We start from the raw sequence: 26,566 nt of genomic DNA, 5'->3' as shown, positions 1-26,566 counted from the left end.
GGACTGCCTTGAATGTGTTGACAAGGGTTTTATAGATTATACGGTATTTGATGGGAAGCCAATGTAGTTGGTGAAAAACGGGGGTAATGTGACAGATGGAAGGGGTTTTGGTGATGATGCGGGCAGCAGCGTTCTGAACCAGTTGGAGTTTATGGAGGAGTTTGTGGGGGAGACCAAACAGAAGGGAGCTGCAATAGTCCAAACGGGAAGTGACCAGTGAATGGACCAGGATTGCGGCGCTGTTGGAAGTGAGTGAGGGGCGGATTTGGAACCAATGAGAACTGTCTCGGTTTTGACACTGTTCATTTTGAGGAAATTGGAGGTGAAGAAGGTTTTGATGTCCTGTAGACACGCACAGAGGGAGGAGGGTGGGAAGGTGGAAAAGTGTTTGGAGGAAACAGAGCTGGGTGGCGCCCGCATAGCAGTGAAAATTGACGTTATATTTACGGAATATGAGACCAAGTGGGAGGAAGTAGATGATGAACAGGACAGGGCCAAGGACAGAGCCCTGGGGAACATGGGAGGATACAGGGGAGGAATCGGATGTGAACTGAATGAACTGAGTACGGCCAGAGAGATAAGAGTGGAACCAGTCTAGGGGTGTGTCAGATATGCCAATGGAGGCTAGTCGGCCGAGGAGGATGGAGTGGGAAATGGTGTCAAAAGCTGCGCTCAAGTCCAGGAGAATGAAACCAGAGTCAGCTGCCATTAGGAGGTCATTTGTGATTTTGATGAGGGCTGTTTCTGTGCTGTGATTGGGGCGAAAACCGGACTGAAACTGTTCATAAAGGTTATTGTTGAAAAGGTGGGCCTGAATCTGTGATGCTACAGATTTTTCCAGTATTATAGAGAGAAATGGCAGGTTGGAGATGGAATGGAGGTTATTGAAGATGTTGGTGTCTGAACCAGGTTTCTTCAGTAGAGGTGTAACAGCAGCAGTCTTGAGCGATGATGGGACAGAACCAGAGGTGAGAGAGGAGTGAATGATGGCTGTTATCAGGGGTAATAGAGAGGAGAGGGAGGCTATAATTAGGGAGGATGGGAGGGGGTCGAGTTGGCAGGTAGATGGCTTGGAAATCCAGATGAGTTTTGATAGATCGGTGACAGAGGGGAGTTGGAAGCAGGAGAGGGGTACAGAGATTGGGGGGTTGGGAACAAAAGGGGATGGACAGCTGGATGCGTGGGGGGCCAGTTGCTGGTGGATGGTGGGTGTTTTTGAGTTGAAGAATGACATCAGGCAATTACAGTGATAAGTGGAGTAGAAGTGTAGGGGGAGGGAGTCAGGGGGGCGGAGGGAATTGTTTATGACTGAAAACAGGTCCCGGATATTCCCAGTACCAACACAGATTTTTTCTGTAAAATATTGAGATTTGGCTGAGGAAAGGACGTCCTTATAAAGGAGGATGTGTGCGTGGTGCATTTCTTTGTGTACGCAGGAGTCCAGTTTTATTAAAGAGCCGCTCCAGCTGATGACCTTTGGCCTTCAGCTGGCGTAGGTGGGGGGAGAACCAGGGGGCAGAGTGAGGAAATAAAACAGTCCGGGTTTTAAGGGGGGCAAGTGAATTCAGCAGAGCTTTGAGACCATTATTGTAAAAATAGTCAATACCAGTTGTGAGGTCGGTCAGGTTAATGTTTCTGATGTTTTGTGTGGCTTTTGTAATATACAGGCATCGACGTAGATCGGGACAAAAAAAGACAATCACAGGACAAGACGTGTCACGTAAAAGAGTACGTACCTTCGCCGCCATTGTTTTGTTTTGTTTTATGCAGGCACCCAATGAACCAATCAGAGGACACTACGTTGTACGTCGATCGGGGCGGTAAACCAATCAGACGACTGCGTGTAACACGTAGAGTACGTACCTCCGCCGCCATTGGTAAATAAATACTATCGTTTGAGCAAAGTACGTACACAGAGATGTAATAAACAGGCGTAATATGTAGACCCGATGAACCAATCAGAGGACTTTACGTTTTATGTCGACCGTAAATCAATCAGAGGACTTCATGTATCACATAGAGGACATACCTTTGCCGCCATTGATAAATAAATACAATTGTTTGTGCAAAGAAAACAGCATTGGGACCCTCTAAAATGACATAGACAAAGAAACATGCTCACGAGGCAATATTCAAGCTTCCTGGAAAGCCGGGATCATTGCCCAAGAGCAACGTGACAACGATGAGACAATGACGAGGGAAATTGGCATGTCAGTTGGCGAACTTGTCGAACTGTTTAATTTGGATACAGAAGATGAGGACCTGGACGGATTTGCGTATGAATATCGTTCAACAATAATGTGAGTACAGTAGAGTACATGGTTAAACAGTAGAATAAAGTACAACCGAACTCACTCTCTTGCTCCTGTGACGTTTTGTTTACCGTAAATCATGGGATGTATCGCCCTATGATGCTGTGCGCCCTATGTGAGTGTTAAATACAGTAATGGCACACATAACTGAGACTCCACCTTTTAGTATGGTGCGCCCTTTGGTCGTGAAAATACGGTAATGTCTATACTAGAACCCTTTTTTCAGGCTGATTCCAAAATGAGACAAAAAACAAACAAACCAGAACTATTTTCTGCTTCTGTGTCTAAGAATCATGGGAAAATGTAGTGCTTCTATTGCCAATTCGTCACAACACAAGCTGACCTTTTCTGGCGGCATATTCGCAATGTTACAAAGTGGGACTGGCCCGCCGTGAGGGAAACCAAACAGCCAACTTCAAGCAATAAAGGCTGGCTAGTAGTGGGTGCTGGTCTCCAGATTAACATATTTTACTAGGAATACAGCAACCCCTAACTTGAAATTTTAGTTGCGCTGGAAGAAAATTTAGGGTTCAGTTGTTTTGTTCCCTTTTAGTATTCCTACCTGGTGTCTCGATTGCTTAAACATCGCTAAGTGTTTATTTTGTTTCGCTTGTTTCTTATTTCTATAGTGTATCTGTCTATGTATATATTGTATATAATATATATATTATATATGTTTTTGTCATAGTTTTTATACTCAGGAGTGACTTATATGTGATTATTTTTTTTAAAAATTTTCAAAATTCAAAAATCGGCGATGTAGTGAAACCACGATAAACGAACCGCGATGTAGCAAGGGATTACTGTAATTTGAACTGCAAGTGACGTCACCGGTGCGGCGTTTTTTTACATAAAGGACAAAGGATTCGATCACGGGATGACGAAGAACCCCACGTACTACCGGCATTAGCGGCTTTGTTTGTAAGTGACACGAAGGACGAAGAGTTTGAAGGATTTAATGATTTGGAGTGACACAGAAGGTTTGAAAAACTATTATGGCTTTTATGCACGCCCGATCTTTCTCGACGGGAGCTCTCTTTCACCTCCGTGGATGGAAGTCGGGGGCCGGCGCTCAGCCGCGTGGCTGTCCGGTGACCGTGGATGGGACTCGGACATGGCTTTTACACACGCCCGGTCCTATTTATGGAGCTCTCTTCCACCTCCGTGACTGGAAGTTCAATAGTTGTTGGCTCGTTGAACTCTTGTTTTGTTAAATAAAGAGCCGTTTACTAAACCCACGTCTTTCCTGGTACTTTGTTAACGCTACAATATCGTTATATACTAGATCTCTGCAGCGCATGCGCGGCGTTGTTGACATAAAGGACGAGGAATTTGATCGATGGATTTAATGATTGGGAGTGACACAGATGGTTTGATCATATTGTTGTTATATAAACCGACGTCTTTCCTGGTACTTTGTTAATGCTACAACATAGTTATATACTAGATCTCTGCAGCGCACGCTAGGCGATGTTGACATAAAGAACGAGGAATTTGATCGATGGATTTAATGATTTGGAATGACACAGATGGTTTGATAATATTGTTGTAATATGATAGTTATTTGAAATATACTTTATATATCGTTATATGGGTCTGTGGAATAATTAGAAATGCAATTTACAACAGGTCCGACGTCAGTATATGCGGCGCATACGCGGCATTGTTTACATAAAGCACGATTGATGGATTTAATTAATTGGTGACACAGATGGTTTGATAAACGTGTTATGTAATACTTACTTGAATAACTCTGAATGTTACGTCAGGCCCGTTCTCAGCTCCTCGATTGTGTATATGTCACGTTAGCATACCGTATCGTTTAGCCTGTTGTTGCTGGTTCTTGGTGTTGGATTTAGACAAATAAATTTGCCCCAAAAGTGTGACTTCTACTGCGGTGCGACTTATATATATGTATTTTTTCCACTTTATTGTGCATTTTATGGCTGGTGCGAGTTATACTCCGGAGCGACTTATAGTCCGAAAATTACGGTATTTTGTTTTTAATAAAAATCATCTACACTAAACCACGTGTGTGCATTTCTAAGGGCGTTTACAAACATGTGCGATCGCGGACTATGATTTCTCTCATCTGAATTCTCATTACCATTGCTTCACTGTCACTTGTTATTATTGTATTATTGTGAAGAGCTTGTAATTTGTGTGATATTAATGAAAGCCCAGAGACAAACACAGGAATTCATGCTCTTACATCGTAGCCACTGCAGACGGCCATGTTCGGATGGCGAAGAGTAAGCTTGTCGGTGGGGCAGGGGCGTGGCAGGTGGTTGTCATAGCGACAAATGGCGTCATTGCCAGACACAGAAGGGAAGGCGTCCAGAGACAAGTACGTGTATTGTAAGCAGCTGTTGAGACACAAAAAATATATAATAGTTGTAGCACATAGGAAACAAGCAAAAGCAACATTTTTACTTGTGGCTGGCATCCAGTGGAGAGCTGAACATGCATGGGTCTGTAATATGCATTTGCAGGATGGGAGCCTCGTAGTAGGAGCTTGGCAGAAGGACCAAAAAATCCTGAGCAGAAGGATTATTTTGTCATTATTGTACACACACACACACACACACACACACACACACACACACACACACACACACACACACACACACACACACACACACAAACACACGCACGCACGCACGCACTTAAACACACACACATATAGACACAAACACATGCACAGACACACGCATACGCACACATATTCAAGGCATAATGACTAACGAATCTCACAAGGAGAACTCCTTCAGCCTCTATGAGGACTGCCCAAGCTCCAGGGTTGAGAACAAATGGTTCCACAAAGCTGGTCTGGGGAATGTTGACAAAGCTTGGGCCCGTGGTGGGAGCGAAGACAATCTGCTTGGACTGCTCAGAACCTGGAAGATCATCAACATTATTATAGTATTTCACTTTATTTTTGTGTGACAAAAACACGTTTGAGAATGTTGTAAAAATTAAGTGAGGATGACACAAGGCCAGGAAGATGAAGACAAAAGAAGAGGAAGCAGAGAAGAAAGAGGAGATTGTCGGCCACACGAGGTACAGTAACTTTCACCGCATCACAAATCTAGCCTACATAGCTGGCCATTGTTTCCATGGAGATAGGAAATGAGCGGAGCACACTTTTACAGCCCACTCGTACTCTACGCCAGTGTTCCTCTACACTGACCTGTTCATGAACGTCAATAACATTGCAGTTGTTTTCAATAAAGTCCCTCGCTTAGTGCTGGCTTCTAGTTGCTCCTTTGCGAAGGTGAATGATAGACTTTGTCTCCCACTTTGTCTCGCTGAGCTCAAATTACTAAAACCTGTCCAAATCCACTACGGTTTATGAAGATGCTTACCATCATTACAATAAAGCTTAAGTTTCCGACGGACTGAATCTCGTAGAAAGCACGCAACGACTGGGTGGGTCTGGTTGGTGACTGACATGTAGTGTGACATATCAAGAAGACACACGATTGTATTTATCTTGTAGTCTGACACCACGACTGTCGTCAATGACAAAAATCCGTGTCGTCTGAAAAGGGCATAGCTCAGATTCGCTAGATTTTGTCTCCAGGCTAGATGGATGCTTGGGGGTTGTCAATATTGACACTGAAAGATTGGGACGATTAACTTATTAGAATCAGATGTTGGCAACTGGCCGGGTGGATGTTGGGAATATTTCAGGTCAAATGAGGAACCAGGAACCAACATGTCTGGCAGGCGGCAGGCCTTTTTTGTCTTTCTTTCCATGCATGGTCAAGTGATCTGACGTATCACTCAATAAGTGGTGGGTAAAAGGGACACGGCCCTGTCAACAATTTTATATTACATTCGTTCCTAATGCCATTCAGTAAACGGTAACCAGGGGGATTGTTTGGGCAATACAAAACTCGACAGAAAAATAGGGTCACCAGATATTTAACAAACATTTCAATATTGCTCCCTTTCCCCATTATGACTTCAATGTAGGACTTCAGAAAGTACACTTTAAGGACTCGTTTGAGGATCAAAAAGTGCAAGAAATAAAACAAAAGAGTGTCCTGTGGACACATGTCCTGGTACACGAGAAGCTTAACTCCGTACCGCTGCGTACCAGCCCACTTAGAGTACCGTATTTTTCAGACTAAAAGTCGCTCCGGAGTACAAGTCGCACCAGCCATAAAATGCACAATAAAGTGAAAAAAAAAACATATGTAAGACGCACGGTAACATAAGTGGCACTTTTGGAGAAAATTTATTTGTCAAAATCCAACACCAAGAACAAACATGAACCAGCAACAACAGGCTAAACCAGTGTTTGTCAACCTTTTTTCATTCACGGCACACCTTTTCATTGGAAAAATCTCCAGGCACACAAACAAAAATCTGTTAAGACGTAGCCACCTATATTAACAATATAGTCATTCTTATCAAAGTGTCTTGATAATTGTAATCAACTCAAAATCGTATTTTATCATCTTTTAAATTTCTTCTTATATATAAATAAAAAGTGCATTTAAAGTGCAATCATATTTGGGAAAGATTTCACTGTTACAATATGAAAAGTTGCATATACAAAATGTCTATCTCAGTATATTTTACTCACTTAGAGTGAAACCTGTGCATGTTTGGATGAACACAGAGCTGATATCTTGGTTAATTCGTTTTCCAAAAATATTTTTTGACCAATTGGGTGAAATTGGATAATTTTCCACAGCACAGTGGTTGACAAACACTGGGCTAAATGATACGGCATGCTAACGTGACATATACACAAACGAAGACCTGAGAACTGGCCTGACGTAACATTCAGAGTTATTCAAATAACTGTTACATAAATAACACGTTTATGAAACCATCTGTGTCACTCCAATTCATTAAATCCATCGATCGTTCTTTAAGTAAACAATGCCGCGTATGCGCTGCGTATGCGCCGCGTATGCGCTGCTGATTCGTCGTGAGTTGCATTTCTAATTATCGCACCAGCCATGTCCGAGCCCCATCCACCGTCCCCGGACAGCCACCCGGCCGAGCGCCAGCCCCCGACTTCCATCCACGGAGGTGAAAGAGAGCTACATCGAGTCGGACCGGGCATTTTTCAAACCTTCTGTGTCACTCCAAATAGATAAATCCTTCAAACTCTTCGTCCTCTGTGTCACTTACAAACAAAGCCGCAAATGATGCCAGTAGTACGTCATCTTCGTCATCCCGTAATCGAAACAACCGTCGCGCGGCACGGGTGACGTCACTTGCAGTTCAAATGACAGTAATCCCTTGCAACATCACGGTTCGTTTATCGCGGTTTCACTACATCGCAGATTTTTGAATTTTGAAAATTTGTGAAAAAAATCACATATAAGTCGCTCCTGAGTATAAGTCGACCCCCACCCAAACTATGACAAAAAACGCGACTTATAGTCTGAAAATTACAGTAACTATATTGTAGCGTAAACAAAGTATCAGGAAAGACGTGGATTTGGTAAACAGCTCTTTATTTAACAAAACAAGAGTTCAACGAGCCAACAACTACTGAACTGTAATGATAAAAACATGTACAAGTTGTGACATGAAATAAAATATATCAAATAACTATAACATAAAGAACAAATTTTTCAAACCTTGAGTCACTCCAAATGATTAAATCCTTCAAACCTGGGGCCCTTCGTCATCTTCGTCATCCCGTGATCGAATCCTTTGTCCTTTATGTGAACAACCGCCACGCGGGGCCAGTGACGTCACTTGCAGTTCAAATGACAGTAATCCCTTGCTCCATCGCGGTTTGTTTATCGCGGTTTCACTACATCATGGAATTTTGAATTTTTTAAATTTGTGAAAAAATTCATTTATAAGTCACTCCTGAGTATAAGTCGTCCCCCCACCCAAACCATAAAAAAACCCGCAACTTATAGTCCGAAAAATACGTTACCCATATAATGCTCAATTAACTTCTCTGAGTTTTGAACCATTTAAAATGCTTATTCCACACCAAAATAATCCACAAAGGGGCGTTTTACTCCATTCGCTCATTCTGGAGTATTGCTCATTTCACCTCGCCACCTGAACCAAGAAAAGAACCAGGTTCTCTCTTTGTTACATCACAAAGTGAAGAGCCACTGTCTGTACCGCCCCTGAAGACAAAACACACATCTCGAGAAGCTGACCCTCCAACTTGAGATCATGTGTAGCTTTTCTGAGTTTGATGCCAGGTAAAAATGGCTGTGGGTAACAGTAGAGCATTGAGTATTAGTATGAGAAATAATTCACGAATAAATATATAATAGATTATAGATAATATGATATGCGGTGGCTGCACGATGGGGCACTGGTTAGCACGTCCGCCTCACAGTTCAGAGGTGGAGTATTAAATTCCAGCTCCGGCCTTCCTGTGTGGAGTTTGCATGTTATGCTTGTGTGAATTTCTGCTGGGTGCTCCGGTTTCCTCACGTTCCAAAAACATGCATGGAGGGCCTATTGACCACTCCAAAATGTCCGTAGATGTGAATGTGGGTGTTGGCGCCTTTACGTATGTGCCCTACAATTGGCTGGCGACCGACATGCTCTTGACCCTCGTGAGGATAAGTGGTTCGGAAGATGAATGAATAATATGCCGTCATTGAACACACCACGAGTCTACTCACAAAATGTGTGAGTACAGCGGAAGCAAAGTTATACTGAACCAGTCGTCGTACTTCCAGGTTAGAAACATAGACATCAAAATAACTCAAGTTAGGGTCAAGTTAGGAACGTTCTCGTCGTGACCCTGTTAATCCATAAGGAGACCAATCCTAACATTACACACCAAAACAGTCAAAAACAGCGATCTTGTGGGTGGTAAAAGGATAAACCCTCGGCCCACTGATAACATGAATATACGGATCAGTCGTGTGAGTGTGGAGAGGGCGCCCAGACCATCGAGCATATCTTCCGAGCGTGCAGAACACCCTAGAATGGTTGGCTGTTTGGCGTGACAAGCTATGATGATCAAAATAACTCATATTTGATAAGAAATTCGACCGCCATTGTGCCATAATCATATATATATGAATATATGTATGAATGTGTGTGAATGGGTGAATGTGAGGCATTGTAAAGCGCTTTGGGCACCATACGGTGTCGATAAAGCGCTGTTTTAGGTCCAATCCATTATAATCAACTGGAAAGCTTAAAATAGCACTTTAAACCACTGAGTATGAGGGGAAGAGGATGAGAGGTTGATGTTAAGATGACGACAAGGAGGAGTTGTGAGGGGAGGGAGACACAAGAGGAGGAGGAAGGGGAAAAAGGGGGAAAGAAGAGAAAGAGATGACCCACAAAGAGAAAAAGAGGGAGAAGAGATGCTACAAAGAAAGCAAGAAGAAAAGGAGCAATACAAGATGAGGAAGAATATCCACAAGAGAAGACAAAAGGAAAAATGGGAAAAGGAGAATGCATGGAAAGAAGATAAAAAGGAAGCGATACAAGAGGAGTAGAAAACAAAAAAGGAGGACCCACTAAGGGAGTTAGTACAAAGTTTGTGCACTAAGCTGTGGCCACGCCCCATTGGCGGTATGAAGCTGAAAGACCATTTGGGAAGAGGAAGAGCATCAAGAAATCGGATACCAGCAGCACTCACAGTTGGCGCAGAAGTTTTTCCCATCGTCCTCCAGCACAGACACTCGACCCCGGATGTCTACGCCTTCCATGTTGGTGTAGCGCAGCACCATGCGGAAGAGGTCTGGAGAACCCACCCACACCGGCACCAGCACCTTTGACTGAATGCACAACAACCAAAAGAGGGTGAAGGAAAGAAGAGAAAACACAACTTCATATCACAAATTCCATAACACAAACATGGCTACAAGGATATGTGATAGCATGTTGCATCAGAACTTTGTTGATTTGTTTTCATGAGTGATTTAAAGCAGCTGGTGGGGTGTGTTGTTGACACATCTGCCTCATGGTGAAAAGGCTCAGTTTCAATCTTTAAATTGTTTCTTAACTTGTTCATTATTTACAAAACAAAATACATTAATTGCTTTCTAAGGCATTGCATGCACGGATCCATTAAAGTGAGACAGTGTAATGGGATGGCTTGATGATAAAATCTCAGTGAGCATTTTGCTGAGGAAAGGCAACAACAGACCTAAAAACCAGCTAAAACTAATTACAATACTAAAAGCAATCAAAGGAGATGGCAATAATATAGCTCAAAGTAAGGTTGAAATGTAGTATTGTAACAGCATGTCCTGCTTGCTGATAATCGATTTGGCTTTAAATGAAACAAAACACTGATTTATGTTTATTTGCATTGAAAGAAATTGGAGATAAACATAACAGGCACAATTTGACATTTTTGAGCTTCATTGATGCTTTATGGTAACCATATTTTTAGAATTGTCTTAAAGTGAGGCTCATAATTTTCTTAGGTCAAATCCTAGTTTATTGGTACTCGCATTCAACAATGAGAGTGAAATGGGATAATATAACATCAGTTCCCTTGGTCAGAAATAAAGAATAAATACTTCCTAAAGAATAAATACATCTTTCATGCTTCCTTTTCTTCACAATTTGAATGGTGCAACAGCATACATGAATACACTTTCTACTGAGGTGGTAGACAAGTCCACCTACTCCGTCTTGATTAACCGATTAGACTCAAACTTGGTTTTATGAATATTAGATCACTCCACACCAAAGCGCTGCGCGTTAATGACCTCATTACAAACCATAATCTTAACATTTTTGGTCTTTGCGAAACCTGGTTAAAACCGAATGAATTGAAGCCGCTTAATGAGGCCTCGCCCCCAAATTTTGTGAGCTCGCATGTTGCGCGCCTTTGTAAGAAGAGTGGGTATGTACCATCCCCCTAACCCTTATCACCAATTCCGATCCTCATTCGATTAACGCATTTAAAACTTTTGTTTTAAAAAGTCTTGTTGTTCAATCCACAGGCTTGCCGTCGTTTGATCTCGCCGTTATCTACCGTCCACCAAATCTCCAGTTTCCTGGATGAATTTTCAGAATTTATGGCTGACCTAGTGACAAATGCGGATAATATAATAATTAGGGGGGATTTAAATATGCTGCTGCCCCCGCGACCCGACCCCGGATAAGCGGAAGAAGATGGCTGAATGGATGGATGTTCTCAAATATCTTTATTTTTAACACAAAATAATGAATTAAATAAATACATTAAATACGGGGTCTCCTACCGGTGGGACATGCCCGGAACACCTCCCCAGGGAGGTGTCCAGGAGGCATCCTGATGAGATGCCCGAGCCACCTCATCTGGGTCCTCTCAACGTGGAGGAGCAACGGCTCTACTCCGAGTCTTTCCCGGATGACCGAGCTTCTCACCCTATCTCTAAGGGAGAGCCCGGACACCCTGCGGAGGAAACTCATTTCAGCCGGTTGTATCCTGGATCTCGTTCTTTCGGTCACGACCCATAGCTTGTGACCATAGGTGAGGGTGGGAGCGTAGATCGACCGGTAAATCGAGAGCTTTGCCATTTGGCTCAGTTCTCTCTTCACCACGACGGCATTACTGTCGACGCTACACCGATCCGCCTGTCGATCTCGCACTCCATCCTGCCCTCACTCGTGAACAAGACCCCAAGATACTTGAACTCCTCCACTTGGGGTAGGACCATGGACTCGGATTTGGAGGTCCTATTTGAGAACATTTGAATGTTTAATCAGCGCTTTTCTTATAGAAATCCTGGTGCAGTCCAGCCTCACCCAGACTCTGCCTCCATCGGCCCCCTGGTAAACTGAGATTGAGAGGCCTAGTCGAGAGCAATTTCTATTCGGGCTCCAGAGCTTTGGAATGCCTTATCGATAGATATCAGAACTGCTACCTCAATAAACACGACTAAAGACACATTTTTATGCAATGGCCTTGAAATAACGTGTTTTGGTCGATGCGGCTGGAGTTTGTGTTCTCTGACACTCGCCAAGTCACAAAATATAGACTTGTGTTTTGTAATAATACTATACACCTGTGGATGCAATAGCAAAGCTTGTGGAGCGGTGCACCCTTTGCCATGAGAATGAGTTACAACTTTCAGAGATTTCACAGCACCTTCTCAATATTTTTTTTTTCCAAGGCCAGATAAATATATATATTAAAAAAAAAAATCACATAAAGGCGGCTCGGTGGGGCACTGGGTAGCACGTACGCCTCACAGTTAGGAGGGTGCGGGTTCGATTCCACCGGCCCTCCCTGTGTGGAGTTTGCATGTGGATTTGCTCCGGGCACTCCGGTTTCCTCCCACATCCCAAAAACATGCTTGGTAGGCCGATTGAAGACTCTAAATTGTCCCTAGGTATGAGTGTGAGTGCGGATGGTTGTTTGTCTCTGTGTGCCCTGCGATTGGCTGGCAACCGGTTCAGGGTGTCCCCTGCCTACTGCCCGATGACGGCTGGGATAGGCTCCAGCACGCCCGCGACCCCCGTGGGGACAAAGCGGTTCAGAAAATGGATGGATGGATGGAAAATCAAATAAATTCCAAACCGCTACTGATTGTGTTAATTCGGTGTGCAGTTAGCCTAAAATCCTTGGGAGCTCTGTCAAATTGGAAAAAAAAATTAAAACAAAAGCTTGTCTCAAGAAAGACAAAACATGGCAGGGTGATAATGTGATCCCTCGTTTTTCGGTGGGATGGGTTTCAGAACCACCCGTGGAAAGTGAAAATGCGCGAAGTAGAATTGATATACCGTATTTTCCACACTATTAAGCGCACTTAAAATCCTTTAATTTTCTCAAAAAACGAAGGAGCGCCTTTTAATAAGGTGCGTCTTGTGTGGACCGAATTCCAAAATCTGTAAAGTTGTTGAGAGTGGGTTCTGCCACACATAGACGTAACACACTGGCGTAATATGTTGACCCAACGAACCAATCAGAGGACATTACGTTTTGCGTAGTTCGGGGCAGAAAACCAATCTGTATGTAACGCATAGTTGTATGTAACACGCTATTGATAAATAAATACTTTAGTTTAGCATTAGGACCCTCTAAAATTGATGGCAAGATGGCGGCGCGTGCACACGCAGCGGCCTCTCTCCGTCCCTGCCGGACAAACTGTTTTTGTTCATTTAATGAGTGTTTGTCAAACAGTTCGACGTCGGCGAAAGCGAGTTTTGCGGCGTTTCGGACTTTGATGCGGGGACATTAAAGTCACTGGGACTACAATGCCTGCATTGTCGCTGGACTCGTCTGCGACTCCTTCCCCGGACCAGCAGCGTCGGAAGCGGTGTGCGAGGAGGCAGAAGAGGGGGAAGCGCGGAGGCGTCCGGGCCAGGCTAGCGGCGTGCCCAACTCGCCCGGCCGTGCCTTCCATTCTTCTGGCGACTGTCCGGTCGCTGGACACCGGACTCTGCTGTGCTACTGGAGCGGCTGGCGTGCTATCGAGCGGACCGGGCACTTATTACTTCTTCGTTGCTCTTGTCTGTTCGTTTTTACTCTTTGTGCTATTTGGTGCGAGTGTTGTGTACTGTCTAGTCACCGTGGGACGGCGGGGAACGTAATTTCGATCGAGAATAATTGTCAATTGATTGTCTATGTGAAGCCCTTTGAGACTGCTTGTGATTTAGGGCTATACAAATAAACTTGACTTAAAATGGAATCGACAAAGAGACATGCTTACGAGGCACAACTCAAGCTTTCTAGAAAGCCGGGATCATTGCCAAAAATTTACATGACGACGAGACAATGACAACAAGGGAACTTGTCATGTTTAATGGCGAACTTGCCCAACTGTTTGATTTGGATACAGAATATGAGGACTTGCGTATTAATATCAATTAATAATGTGAGTACATAACAGTACATTATTAAATATTATAATAAAGTACAACTGAACTCACTGTCTTGCTCCCATGATGCATAAAGGGTGGATTAAGTAAAGGAAAGGTCCCGGAATTGAGTCTGCGCCTTTTTACCCGAAGCACCTTATGTTGCGGAAAATACGGTATGTACCGTATTGGCCCGAATATAAGATGTTGTTTTTTTGCATTGAAATAAGACTGAAAAGTGGGGGTTGTCTTACGTTCGGTGTCTAGACATTATACAAATTCACAACGCTAGATGGCGCCAGATATCTTTAAAGCACTTAACTCCCCAGGCGACGAAGAAGTAAAATAAAAATAGCGTTAGCACAAAGAAAAAGAAAAAATAGAGAGAGAAACAAAAGAAAGAAAAAGGAAGAAAATAAGAGATAAAACAAAACGTGAGGACAGTGACACTGAGCACAGCGAGACAGGATGTTTGTGAGGAGTAACGTTCTGACATGACAGATCTCAGCTACTCTCAAGTTTAAACCAGTTTGAATTATTTTATTGCAATGTTTTTCCTTATTCAGATTTGTTTCAAGACTACAGTTACAGTTAGACTTCACGTTGATGGTTAAATGCAGTTATTGCACTTTTGTTGTTTTATCAAAGTACATTGGTTTATTTACATTTCTAAAACCAGAAGCCATTCATTGTGTGAAGGCAAAGGCCTTCACACGTTATTCTACTCCATTTTCTATTATTAGTGTGAAGGCAAAGGCCTTCACACTTATGTTATTCTACACTATTCTCTATTATTCTCAACATTCCCCAAATTTTCATAAATTCCACATTTTCAATTTGAAATTCCACCAAATTCTCCAAAACTCCGTTTTTCACCCCTAATTTCCATTTTCAACAGATTCAACCCATTCCAACTTTCAACTCTTCATCTCTTTCCTCCCTATTCCCCAACTTTCCACTTACCATAAATTCCACCAAATTCTTCAAAATTCCATTTTTCACCTCTAATTTCTACATTTTTCAACCGATTCAACCCTTTCCAACTTTCTGCTCTTCATCTTTTTCCCACCTATTCCCCAACTTTCCACTTACCATAAATTCCGCATTTTCAAAATTGAAATTCCACCAAATTCTCCAAAATTCCGTTTTTCACCTCTAATTTCTAAATTTCTCAACCGATTCAACCCATTCCAACTTTATTCACCTTATGCTTGCCATATTCACCCCCTTCAACCCACCTTCCACTATGCGTACACAATTCAACCCTTGACCCACACTTCCAGCATGTGCTAATCGGCATTGATCGCCACCACCTGTCTCGTGTTACCCGCAGATTAGGGCGTGTTTGCTGCTCTTATTTGTCTATTTATTTGTTTATTTATTTATTGTTTATTTATTTGAGGTATTTGCTTCTTACTTATTCATTGCTCTTGTCTGTTCGTTTTTACTCCTTGTGCTATTTAATTGTATGTGTTGTGTACTGTGTCTAGTCACCGTGGGGCGGCGGGAAACGTAATTTTGATCTCTTTGTGTGTCTTAACATGTGAAGAAATTGACAATAAAGCGGACTTTGACTTTTTGACTTTTGAAACAGATGATCAATGTCCTTGAGCATCCTGCATTGTTTGAAAATGAGAATGGTCGTTAGTTTCAATCCCTACTATTTGTACAAATTATTTTCAAAATGCTTTTTCTTTTTTTTTTTACTTTGACTTTTGACTTTGATATGGATGCCGTACGCCAGTCAATCATCACCCTTTCGTTTGCTTTGTCACACACATGCCTGCCACCTGAATTCCGTTTCCCTGATCCGCTGTGTAGCGGTACGCCTGATTGGTTGTCTAGCTTGAGACGCATGCCGTCCACTTGATTCCGCTGTGTAACGAGATACCACCACGACACGAGCTCGCTGATCGGCTCGTTAGTCACCTTGTATACCCACTCTGCTGGTGTTAGAGCCTCCCTTTTCCTCTTTTCCTGTTTTTGCATTGCTGCACATGGTTGTCCTGCCTCTTTCATGACAGCCTGGCTGTCTGCAGTGACGCACGTTGCTCAGAGGCACACTATCAGCGTCTATTTAAACACCATACTCCCGTCACTTATAAACCAGCGAAGTAGCGCATTCGCAAAAAGGTAAGTGCAAATTGGCAAGGGATCACCGTATAGGAACTTTGAAGTTTCAAGCAGTGAATGGTGAAAAGACACAGCTAAAAAGAACACATCTTCATATTCCAGACCTGGATGGGAGACATTTGAGCATAGCCCCTCCAGCTGAAGCCAGGGAATTCCACAGGGTCGTAACCGAAGCGCACCGGCCGGCGATCCAACATGGTGCCTTCTTCCGCCTCAAACTTGAGGTGGTGAAGGTCAAGAAAATAATGATCCACAGCAGCTCTGCGCATAAGGTCACATCACAAATCTATATCAAATTAAACCAAGTATGTGTGATGTGTGAGATCTCTCTCTTCTCTGCTGCACTATGAATGAACTTTGTTTTTGGGAGATGTTGTAGATACTGAAGTGGTTTTGAGCTCACAAGTTGCACTTGAGTCCCTGCACATTCGGTCTACAGTGACAGCGACCGCTCTGCTCATCACAGGCTTGACCCTCTGAGCCACCGATATCACACTGGCACCCTGAACACACAAAACATAGCAAGGGATAAAATACAGCAGGAAAAAAAATCAATTTTAGACTATTTAGACAAAGTCTGTCAAATCATTTCAAACTCAAATCTTTATCCCTATTATTATTGTTTACAATAGCCATGCTAGATTTATTCTGAGAAGTCCTGAAATGACACATCATGGTATTCCATAAGAATCGCTAGACTGGTTCAGTCCAAAATACACAAGATATTCTTACTGGCTCCAGTTTATCTTAAAATGCTATTCCCGAATAGGGCTGGATTGGCGCTTGGCATCTTACCAACCAAGTGCTCCGTGTTTTGGCTCGATGGACTCTCAGTTGTAGGGTTGGTTGTAACAGTCGGGTTAGTGTTCTTGGTGAAAAAAATGTCTGTTTATGCCTCTCCATTTTCCCTCGATTTGTTGAGTTTATTTTCCTTTTTGCTTCAGTTAAGATACCGTAGTTCAAGGTTGCTAACAACACACACAGCTAAGAACCGTGAACAGAACCACAGGCAAACACCCGCCCAAAGTCCGTCTCTTATTGGTTTAGAGCACAATATTGTCCTGCCATGAGTCCAGTCACAAGAGAACACAGAGAGATGATGCACTTGCCAAGATTTTTTTTTCTTTACCCGGGCAGCATTAAGTGCACCGGTGCGACAGAGAAGAATTATTAGTTATGGGAGTAATTATTATTATTATTATTATTATTATTAGTCGCACTTTCAAAAGTTCTGGTCGCATATCAGATTTATGCCCTACCGAGCAAAATGAATGTGTTCTTTTTAAAACCAATCATCCAGTGCTCGTCGTGATGTTGCATGTAGGCATTGCCAAATGACTAGTGGAAATGTGAAAACTATGTTTCCATTAAACCTTTTAACTTTTATGTCGGCACATCCCAAAAACCACTTCATGAAATCGTAAAAAACGTTTTGAGATATTTGAGAGTGTTAGTTTTGTTTCCATTACTAGTCTGCTATTGTGCAGTTTACATATTTCTGAGGGTAATGGAAACCCAGCTTCTAAAGCAGAAGTCTGACTCACCTTGGCAGCCAAAGTACTGGTGCTCCTGCAGGTTGTAGAAGCCATCTTTGCAGGTGGTGCAGGTGCTACTGCAAGAATTTGGCTTGCAGTGACACTGACCACTGTCCTGCAGTTGTATAATTGGGAAATTCAACAAAAAAAAATCTGGAAAAAATGTTGCACGAAAATGACAGCAACCTTGCATCAATCAAGACTTCCTCACCTGTTCACACTCTGCAACACTGCTCAGCGTTCCAGCGATGTTACACTCACACTCTGCGCGGGAGGTCACACACGCACACACGCACGCATGCACACACACACACACACACACACTCTCACACACACACACACACACACACACACACACACACACACACACACACACACACACACAAACACTAGTCAGTCGCGGTAACAAGTTGTACTTGAAGTGTTCGAATGGATCAGAAAGTCTTACTAGTGCATCCATCAAAAGTGTTGGGGGACAAGTTCCAGTACAGAGGTTTACAGCGGTCACATGCCATGCCCTCAACGCCATCACGACACTTGCAATAACCCTAAGGGAATGAAATGAAAAGGCAAGGAGCTTACTTTTATCATATCAAGGGTAAAATATTAAAGTACGACAACTTACTTTGACAAGACTATGACTGATATGATCATCGCCTTGATGATACTGCCTTCTTATTGCTCTAACAGTTATTCTAATTAGTTTACAGCTGGCATGTGGTTGGCCTAACCCTAAACCTGGAGGGGCATTGTTAATGTCTCCCTACCTCATTCAAATAATCAGCTCATCAGCCAGCTCTGAAGACGTTTGATAACAATCCTTAGTATTTTGAATTTTATGACGAACAGATTCTAGGTGAGGAGCTTTGGCTCAAATTACCTTCTATGATGACAAAAATAAATAGACTTGGCTTTTCCTTGGTTATTTGCTTTGAGGCTAAAACTAGCTCTAAGAACATTGAATGTCACCTCTCTGGCAGGGAAGAAGCCCAAGCTGGTCTGCGAAACAGAGCGGTTCTGACTGTACAGTGATCCTCACCACGTCATGTTTCAACTCTGCGAATATACTACTTCGCAGGTTTATAAGTAATGGGAGAATGGCGGAATACACACTGATAGCGCAGGGCGTGCCTCTGAGCAATGTGCGTCACTGCGGACAAGCCCGAGAAGAGTGCCAGCCAGCCTGTCAAACAAGGCGGGTTTATAAGTAACGGGACAATGGCGTTTAAATACACGCTGATAGCTGAGCGGCAGCCAGCCTGTCACAAACGAGGCAGGACAACCATGTGCAACACAGACTGTTTATTTAGGGAATGCAAAAAGATGAAAAAGGGAGCCTAGAATGCCAGCAGACCGGTTGCACGAAGCGACTGACGAGCGGGTCAGCAAGTTCGTGTCGTGGTGGCATCTTGTTACACAGCGGATCAGGCAAACGGGAATTAGGTAGAAGGCTTGCATGTGTCAAGGCAGACAACCAGCCAGGCGTACCGCTACACAGCGGATCAGGCAAACAGGAATCAGATGGCAGGTGTGTGTAACAAAGCAGATGAAATGGCGAGGACTGACCGTATCGGTAAACACACCTTAATCAGTGGGTAATATGAGATGGGTGGTGGGGATCAGTGCCGATTAGCACCCGCAGTACCATATTGGTGACGCGTGTCCCCGAGGTCTAGCGTAGAGGGTGTGTCGGCCAGCCCATAGTGCGAGAGTGGAGACGTAACACAGCCACGCACGAAGGAAAAATGCACCGCCGGGGAGAAAGACTTGGGACAGCAACAATGAGCGCTCATGGCGCGGGGCGTGCCTGCGAGCAACGTGGTTCACTAAGGACAAGTGTGGCTGGCTGTCGCACACGTAGGGAAAAAAGCACTGGAATCCAAGAGTTGGGAAAGTGGCAATGAGCGCTGACAGTGCGAGACGTGCCTCTGAGCAATGTGCATCACTGCGGACGTGACAGATTTCAATCACAGGAGGTGGCATCCGGCCAAGCACCAACTGGTGCAGAAGGAGTCAGGACACGTGAAAATATCACCTATTTGTTTTTTTCTTTACTATAAAAGTACAATACACGCACAGAACAGTGTGGGAATGGTTATTAAGGGAATGGGTAAGGTTCATTTTGCATAAAAGTATGGGGGAGGGTTTAGAAAACTAATATTGTGTATGAGACCACAATGCAACAGGAGATTTTTGTGCAACCATGGCTTTCTTTGGTTTCGCTATGTCCCCTGGTGTAGTGTAGTGTGGCATTACAGAAGATGGACTTTGCATTGCTTTGAAAGATAAGCCATACTTCTAATTGACTTACAACACACCCATGCCCTCTCGCGGCGAACAACAACCACTACATGTTGAAAATTTCCACACAGTGGTGTTTAAATTTCTAAATAATGTCTATATCGTTTCTACTTTAAGGAATTTAGTTTTTGGTGGGTGGTTCTGGAATGCATCTCCCACGAAAAACGAGAGATCACTGTAGTCAGGCTCGCCTTCACACACAGCTTGGGCTCTGGTATCAGTCCTTTCGTGGGTAACTGGAAACTCTTCTACTTTTGTATAAATGTATGCCCACGTCTGAGCAGTTGTGGGCATACATTTTGCTCTCCACCTTTATGTTGACATGGAGAGACATAGAGAAACATCTACCAAACTCACTAATCATTGTTCTGGGTGATTTTACCAGGGCGAACCTCACACACGAACTCCCCAAATACAGACAGCACATAACGTGTCCCACCAGAGGGGCACAGACACTAGACCACTGCTACACCGTTATAAAGAATGCATACCACTCTGTGGCTCGTGCAGCTTTAGGACTCTCAGAACACTGAGCTCCACCATCATACCGGTGGCCAAGAAGCCCGCCATCACAGGTTTGAATGATTATAGACCTGTCGCCTTGACATCTGTGGTCATGAAATCTTTCGAGAGGTTAGTGTTGAACCACCTGAAGGACGTCACGGGTCCCCTGCTCGACCCCCTGCAGTTTGCCTACCGGGCAAACAGTTCGGTGGACGATGCGGTCAACATGGGACTGCACTACATCCTGCATCACTTGGACACCCCAGGAATGTATGCCAGGATCCTGTTTGTGGACCTCAGCTCGGCGTTCAATACAATTGCTTCTGACATCCTCCAACAGAAGCTCATACAGCTTGCGGTGCCTGCCTCCACCTATCAGTGGATCACCAGCTTCCTGACCAACAGGAGACAGCATGTGAGGCTGGGGACCATCACATTCGACACCTGGACCACCAAAACTGGTGCCCCCCAGGGATGCGTCCTCTCTCCACTGCTCTTCTCTACACTAACGATTGCTCCTCAGGCGACTATTCTGTGAAGCTCCTGAAGTATGCAGACGACACCACTCTCATCAGACTGATCCGGGACGGTGACGAGACTGCGTACGGACAGGAGGTGGAGCAGCTGGTCAACTGGTGCAGCCAAAATCAACTGGAGCTGAACCCGCTCAAGACCGTGGAGATGACAGTGAACTTCAGGCGAGAACCTTCACCACTTTCACCCTTCACTATCCGCAGTAATACTATTCTCTCCACAGACACTTTCAAGTCCCTGGGATCCACAATCTCTCGGGATCTGAAATGGACCAGCCACATAGACTCTGTCCGGAAGAAGGCCCAGCAGAGGCTGTACTTTCTGAGACAGCTCAGGAAGTTCAACCTGGCACGGGAGCTGCTGAAGACCTTCTATACTGCCATCATCCAGTCTATACTCTGCACCTCCATCACTGTCTGGTTTGGATCGGCCACCAAAGATAAGCACAGACTGCAACGAACAATCAGGACTGCAGAAAACATAATTGGAATCAACCTCACATTCATCCAGGACTTGTACCTGTCCAGGACCGGGAAACGTGCAAGTAACATCTCTACAGACCCTTCTCACCCAGGTTGCAGTCTGTTCGAACTACTCCCCTCCGGACGGCGTTGCAGCGCTTTGTACGCCAAAACCAGCAGACACAGAGACAGCTTCTTCCTCCAGACTGTCGCTCTGATGAACCCACACCACTCTTAGAGTCTCAGAGACATTGCTGTGCAATAACATCCTGCTCTCGATGCTTTATTTTGAATTGTGTGTATTGTGTGTACTATGTTTCCACTCTGCATCCATTGCAGCCTGGTCATCCTAGAAGAAGGATGCTCCCATCTGTGGTCTTTTCTCAAGGTTTCTCATTTCCCCTCATAGGAATTTTGAGTTTTTCCTTGCCCTCCTGGGAGTTTAAGATCAGGGGATCTTTGAAAATATTTGTCAATTTTCGCACGTCCTGAGTGTTGTTAGTCACCTAAATGTTGAACAGAGGCTGAGATGTACTGAAGTCAAATTCCTTGTTTGGCATGCTCAAACATGGCAAATAAAAATTTTTGAATCTTGAGGTTCACTCCAGTGGACATGAGGTTAGCTTCTACGAGTCTCGACTGTTTGTGCCTATGCACCAAGCAGCAGCCCAGAGTACCCACTTTTTGTCCTTGGAAAAAATGCTGGAGAGTCCTCCTTCTGGGGACTCGATCTTTCTGCTAGGTGACTTCAATGGTCATATAGGCAATGACAGTGAGACCTTGAGTGAGTGGTGTTCTGTTATTGGACTTATGTGCTTGACATGGATCGTCTATAACAAACACTATGTTCACCGACAGGATAAACCTGGGGACGTCCCAGGACACACTTGAGAGATTGTCTCCCAGACTGTCTCTCTGGGTCACTGCCTTGCGTTACCTCTGGAAGAGAGTGGCTGAAGAGAGGGAAGTTTGGACTTCCTTGTTTAAGCTGTTGCTTACGTGACGCTACATAAGTGTAAAATGAGGTTGACGAGAATTTCTCTCTCTCTGTCGTAATAATAAAAAGCAAATCAAAACAAGCGAATCTATATTGCTCCTAAAAAAAAATTAAAAACTCACCACAGGAGAAGGAACAACATCAATGGAACCTGCAATGGAACCTGCAGGATGACATGTGCTAGCTGGAAACACACACACAGACACACAGACACACACATGCTCATGAGTTTTAACCATTCAAAATATCATAGCGCACTTCACTCGATTTTGAAAGTGTTCATTTATTAATAATGATTTCATCACAAATTTTTGCTGCTGTAACAAATGCAAACGTGTGTGATTTTTTGATTGATTGATTGATTGATTGATTGATTGATTGATTGATTGATTGATTGATTGATATATTTATTTCGAACATCCAAAACAAAAAAGAAAAATAAACAAAACAAATAACACTTTAAAGTGCCATATATAAGTCCATACAACAAACAAACAAAAAATAAACCAACAATCAGAAAAAATAATTCAATAAATAATAATAATACATAAATAAATAAATCAATAAAGAACGCTCGAAAAGGAGTAGGAGGAAGGACAGCTTTTTAGATTCCTACCCCTTTCTCACTTTATCCATTAAACCAATGATTCAACATATACTGTAATTCTACAACAGAACATAAGTAGACACACTTTCACACTTGTTTTTCTGTTTCATTTTTACTTGTATGTAGCCCTTTGGCACTTTTAGCCTTTGTACCCGCTAAACAACATATTTTTGTACATTCTTTTAAACTGGTGGATATTTGGACTTTGCTTGAGTTCCTCACTTAGATTGTTCCGTAGTTTGACCCGGGTTACAGTTATAGACAGAAACTTTTTAAGGTTGTTCTTACGTTTAAGATTTTGAAGTTGTGATTCTCCCTTAACTTATAACCTCCCTCCCGATTCCTAAATAAGTTTTGGATATTTTCTGGTAGTTGTTTTTCTTTTGCCCTATACATGACGATTGCTGTTTGATAAGATACTATCTCAGTGAATTTCAATAGTTTGGATTGTATGAAAAGTGGATTTGTGTGTTCCAAGTAGTTGACTTTATGAATAGTCCTTATTGCTCTTTTCTGCAGAAGGATAAGTGGCTGTAGTGAAGTTTTATAAGTATTCCCCCAAACCTCAGCACAGTAATGCAAATAGGGAAAGACAAGAGAACAATAAAGTGTACGATAAAGTGTACGAAGTGAATGATAATCCAGTAATTCTTTTGCTTTGTATGTGACTGCCATGCTTCTTGAAATTTTAGACTTAACGTGTTTGATGTGTGGCTTCCAACTCAGCCCGTCATCTATTATAACCCCAAGAAATTTGTTTTCCTGCACTCTTCAATTTCAGTCCCATCTATTTCTATTCGTATCTTTATGTTCTTTTTGCAAAATTCCATAAACTTGGTCTTACTTACATTTAATGATAATTTGTTCTAGTCGAACCACATTTTGATTTTTTTCATTTCCTCATTCAACACTGATTCCACTTGTTGAATGTTATCAGCTGAACAAAAGATATTTGTGTCATCTGCAAAATTTACGAATTTTAGTTCTTTAGAGACTTTGCACATGTCATTTATATACAAAACAAATAATTTAGGGCCTAAAACTGACCCTTGTGGAACACCACAAGCTATGTCCTACTTTACTTTACTGTTGCCGTTCTCGCAGATAATCCTTTATCCAGTCTAATACTAATTAATCCCCTTATCCCATATTTTTCTAATTTATTGAATAGTCTATTATGATTAATTGTGTCAAATGCTTTTTTGAGGTCAATGAAAACTTCTACTGCATGTCGTTGGTTGTCTATTGCATCTGTGATTTCCTCGATTGATTCCATTAATGCCTGTGCTGTTGATCTGTTTACTCTAAAACCATGTTGGTTCTCTGCAAATAATTTAGGTTTTTCCAAAAATCGATCCATTCTACTGTTAAAAAGCTTTTCCAATATTTTTGAGAGTTGTGGCAATATTGAGATACGTCTGTAGTTTGTAAAGTTGTGTCTGCTCCTTGTTTTATAAAGAGGAATGACCTTAGCAATTTTCATCTTCTTTGGGAATGTACCAGATAAAAATGACAAATTACAGATGTACACAAGTGGCTTTGAAATCCCCTCAATGATTTGCTTAACTAACATAATATCAATCCCATTGCAGTCGGTAGATGTTTTATTTTTGCATTGTTTTACAGTGTTAATAATTTCATTTTCATCAACTGCCTTCAAAAACATTGAGTGAGGATTTCTTTCTATTAATTTATCTCTGTTGCCTACATCTGGCGCTGGAATCTGTATGTTTTTTGCTATTTGAGGCCCAACATTTACAAAGAACTGATTAAAACTGTTTGCCACTTCTTCCATATTATAATTTTCAGTATCATTTATAAAATATTTAGGTAATGTGTTGTTCGGTACCTTCTCTAATAATGTGGTTTAGGAGAGTCCATATCCCTTTTATATTAGTTTTGTTATCCTCTAATTTATTCTTATAATGTTCTTTCTTACTTAATCTTATAACATTAGTTAATTTATTCTCTTATATTTATCTTCAGCGCCTTCTGTTGTCTGTTTTATGAAGTTCCTACAGAGTAAATCTTTCTTTTTACAGGCATTTCTTAAGCCTTTCGTCAACCATGGACTGTTCTTATATTTAGTTTTCTTATTATATTCCTTGATTGGACAATGCTTATTATATAATGAAGTGAATGTAGTCATCAATTTATGGTATGCATTATTTACATCTTTTTCTTTAAATATTGCATCCCAGTTCTGTTCCATTAATTCATGTTTTAGAGTAGCAATTGTCTCATCTTTTCAAATTCTTCTTTGTTGTTTATACACCCCAATTTCAGATTTGAAATTATTGTCATATACTGTGAACACTGGAAGGTGGTCAGTAATATCAGTAATTAATAATCCGCTTGTTGTCCTGTTTTCTATTATATTGGTGAATATGTAATCTATCAGAGTAGCACTCTGTGATGTTACTCTCGTGGGTCTAGTCAGGCTATGCATTAAATTTAAAAAATCATCAAGATTTTGTTGCTTATTTGGAGTTAATAGATCAATGTTATAATCCCCGGTAATAAAAATATTTTTGTTGCCTTTTTGTATAATCACACTTTCTATCCATTCTGTGAACGTCTCAATGCTAGAACCAGGAGCTCTATAGATAGCTTATAATAATGTCTTTTTCCTTTTCAACACAAATCCGTATTGTGAGACAAGAAGAAGAAGATTTAAGAAGATTGTCCACAACCTGTGTCATAGCCTCTACAATCTTGAATTTCATATTCAAATCAACATAGATTGCAACACCACCCCCACCTTTACTCTGTCTGTTATTATTTATGAATTCATAGCCTTCCATCTGGCGGTCCGATCCCCGGCTGCAGAAACTGGCTCTAGGGACATGGAATGTCACCTCTCTGGCTGGAAAGGAGCCCGAGCTGGTGTGTGAGGCAGAAAGGTTAAGACTAGATATAGTCGGACTTGCCTCCACACATAGTTTGGGCTCTGGTACAAGTCCTCTCGAGAGGGGCTGGACTCTCTTCCACTCTGGAGTTGCCCACGGTGAGAGGCGTCGAGCAGGTGTTGGCATACTTATTGCCCCCCGGCTGGGCGCCTGCACATTGGGGTTCACCCCGGTGAGCGAGAGGGTAGCCTCCCTCCGCCTTCGGGTGGGGGGACGGGTCCTGACTGTTGTCTGTGTCTATGCACGGAACGGCAGCTCAGAGTACCCACCCTTCTTAGAGTCCCTGGAGGAAGTGCTGGAGAGCGCTCCTTCTGGGGACTCCATCGTTCTACTGGGTGACTTCAATGCTCACGTGGGCAATGACAGTGAGACCTGGAAGGGCGTGATTGGGAGGAACGGCCCCCCCGATCTGAACCCGAGCGGTGTTCTATTATTGGAATTCTGTGCTCGACACGGATTTTCTATAATGAACACCATGACCAAGCATAAGGGTGTCCATGTGTGCACTTGGCA

At 42.8% G+C, this 26,566-nt stretch overlaps 1 protein-coding gene across 6 annotated transcripts in view; it reads right to left on the bottom strand.

Annotated features, from left to right (window-relative positions):
* The window catches only part of lama5 (laminin, alpha 5), a 237,792-nt gene that overhangs the window by 126,623 nt on the left and 84,603 nt on the right, over positions 1-26,566 (bottom strand). For 5 of the 6 annotated variants that reach the window (XM_085923196.1, XM_085923214.1, XM_085923231.1 and 2 more), the window contains 10 exons: positions 22,660-22,721; positions 18,189-18,288; positions 17,952-18,004; positions 17,750-17,855; positions 16,609-16,708; positions 16,310-16,466; positions 9,913-10,051; positions 5,067-5,209; positions 4,746-4,849; positions 4,525-4,678 (listed from right to left, as the gene is read on the bottom strand). In XM_085923196.1, coding sequence (XP_085779322.1) covers positions 4,525-4,678; positions 4,746-4,849; positions 5,067-5,209; positions 9,913-10,051; positions 16,310-16,466; positions 16,609-16,708; positions 17,750-17,855; positions 17,952-18,004; positions 18,189-18,288; positions 22,660-22,721 — 1,118 coding nt within the window. Of the gene's footprint in view, positions 1-4,524; positions 4,679-4,745; positions 4,850-5,066; positions 5,210-9,912; positions 10,052-16,309; positions 16,467-16,608; positions 16,709-17,749; positions 17,856-17,951; positions 18,005-18,188; positions 18,289-18,365; positions 20,899-22,659; positions 22,722-26,566 lie in introns of those variants that run through there. The other variant, XM_085923223.1, reaches the window with a different exon arrangement.

This window comes from Syngnathus leptorhynchus, chromosome 1 (genome assembly GCF_054491065.1).
Source record: "Syngnathus leptorhynchus isolate UIUO chromosome 1, UIUO_Slep, whole genome shotgun sequence".
Lineage (NCBI taxonomy): Eukaryota > Metazoa > Chordata > Actinopteri > Syngnathiformes > Syngnathidae > Syngnathus > Syngnathus leptorhynchus.
This window is presented reverse-complemented; position numbering and strand designations above follow the sequence as displayed.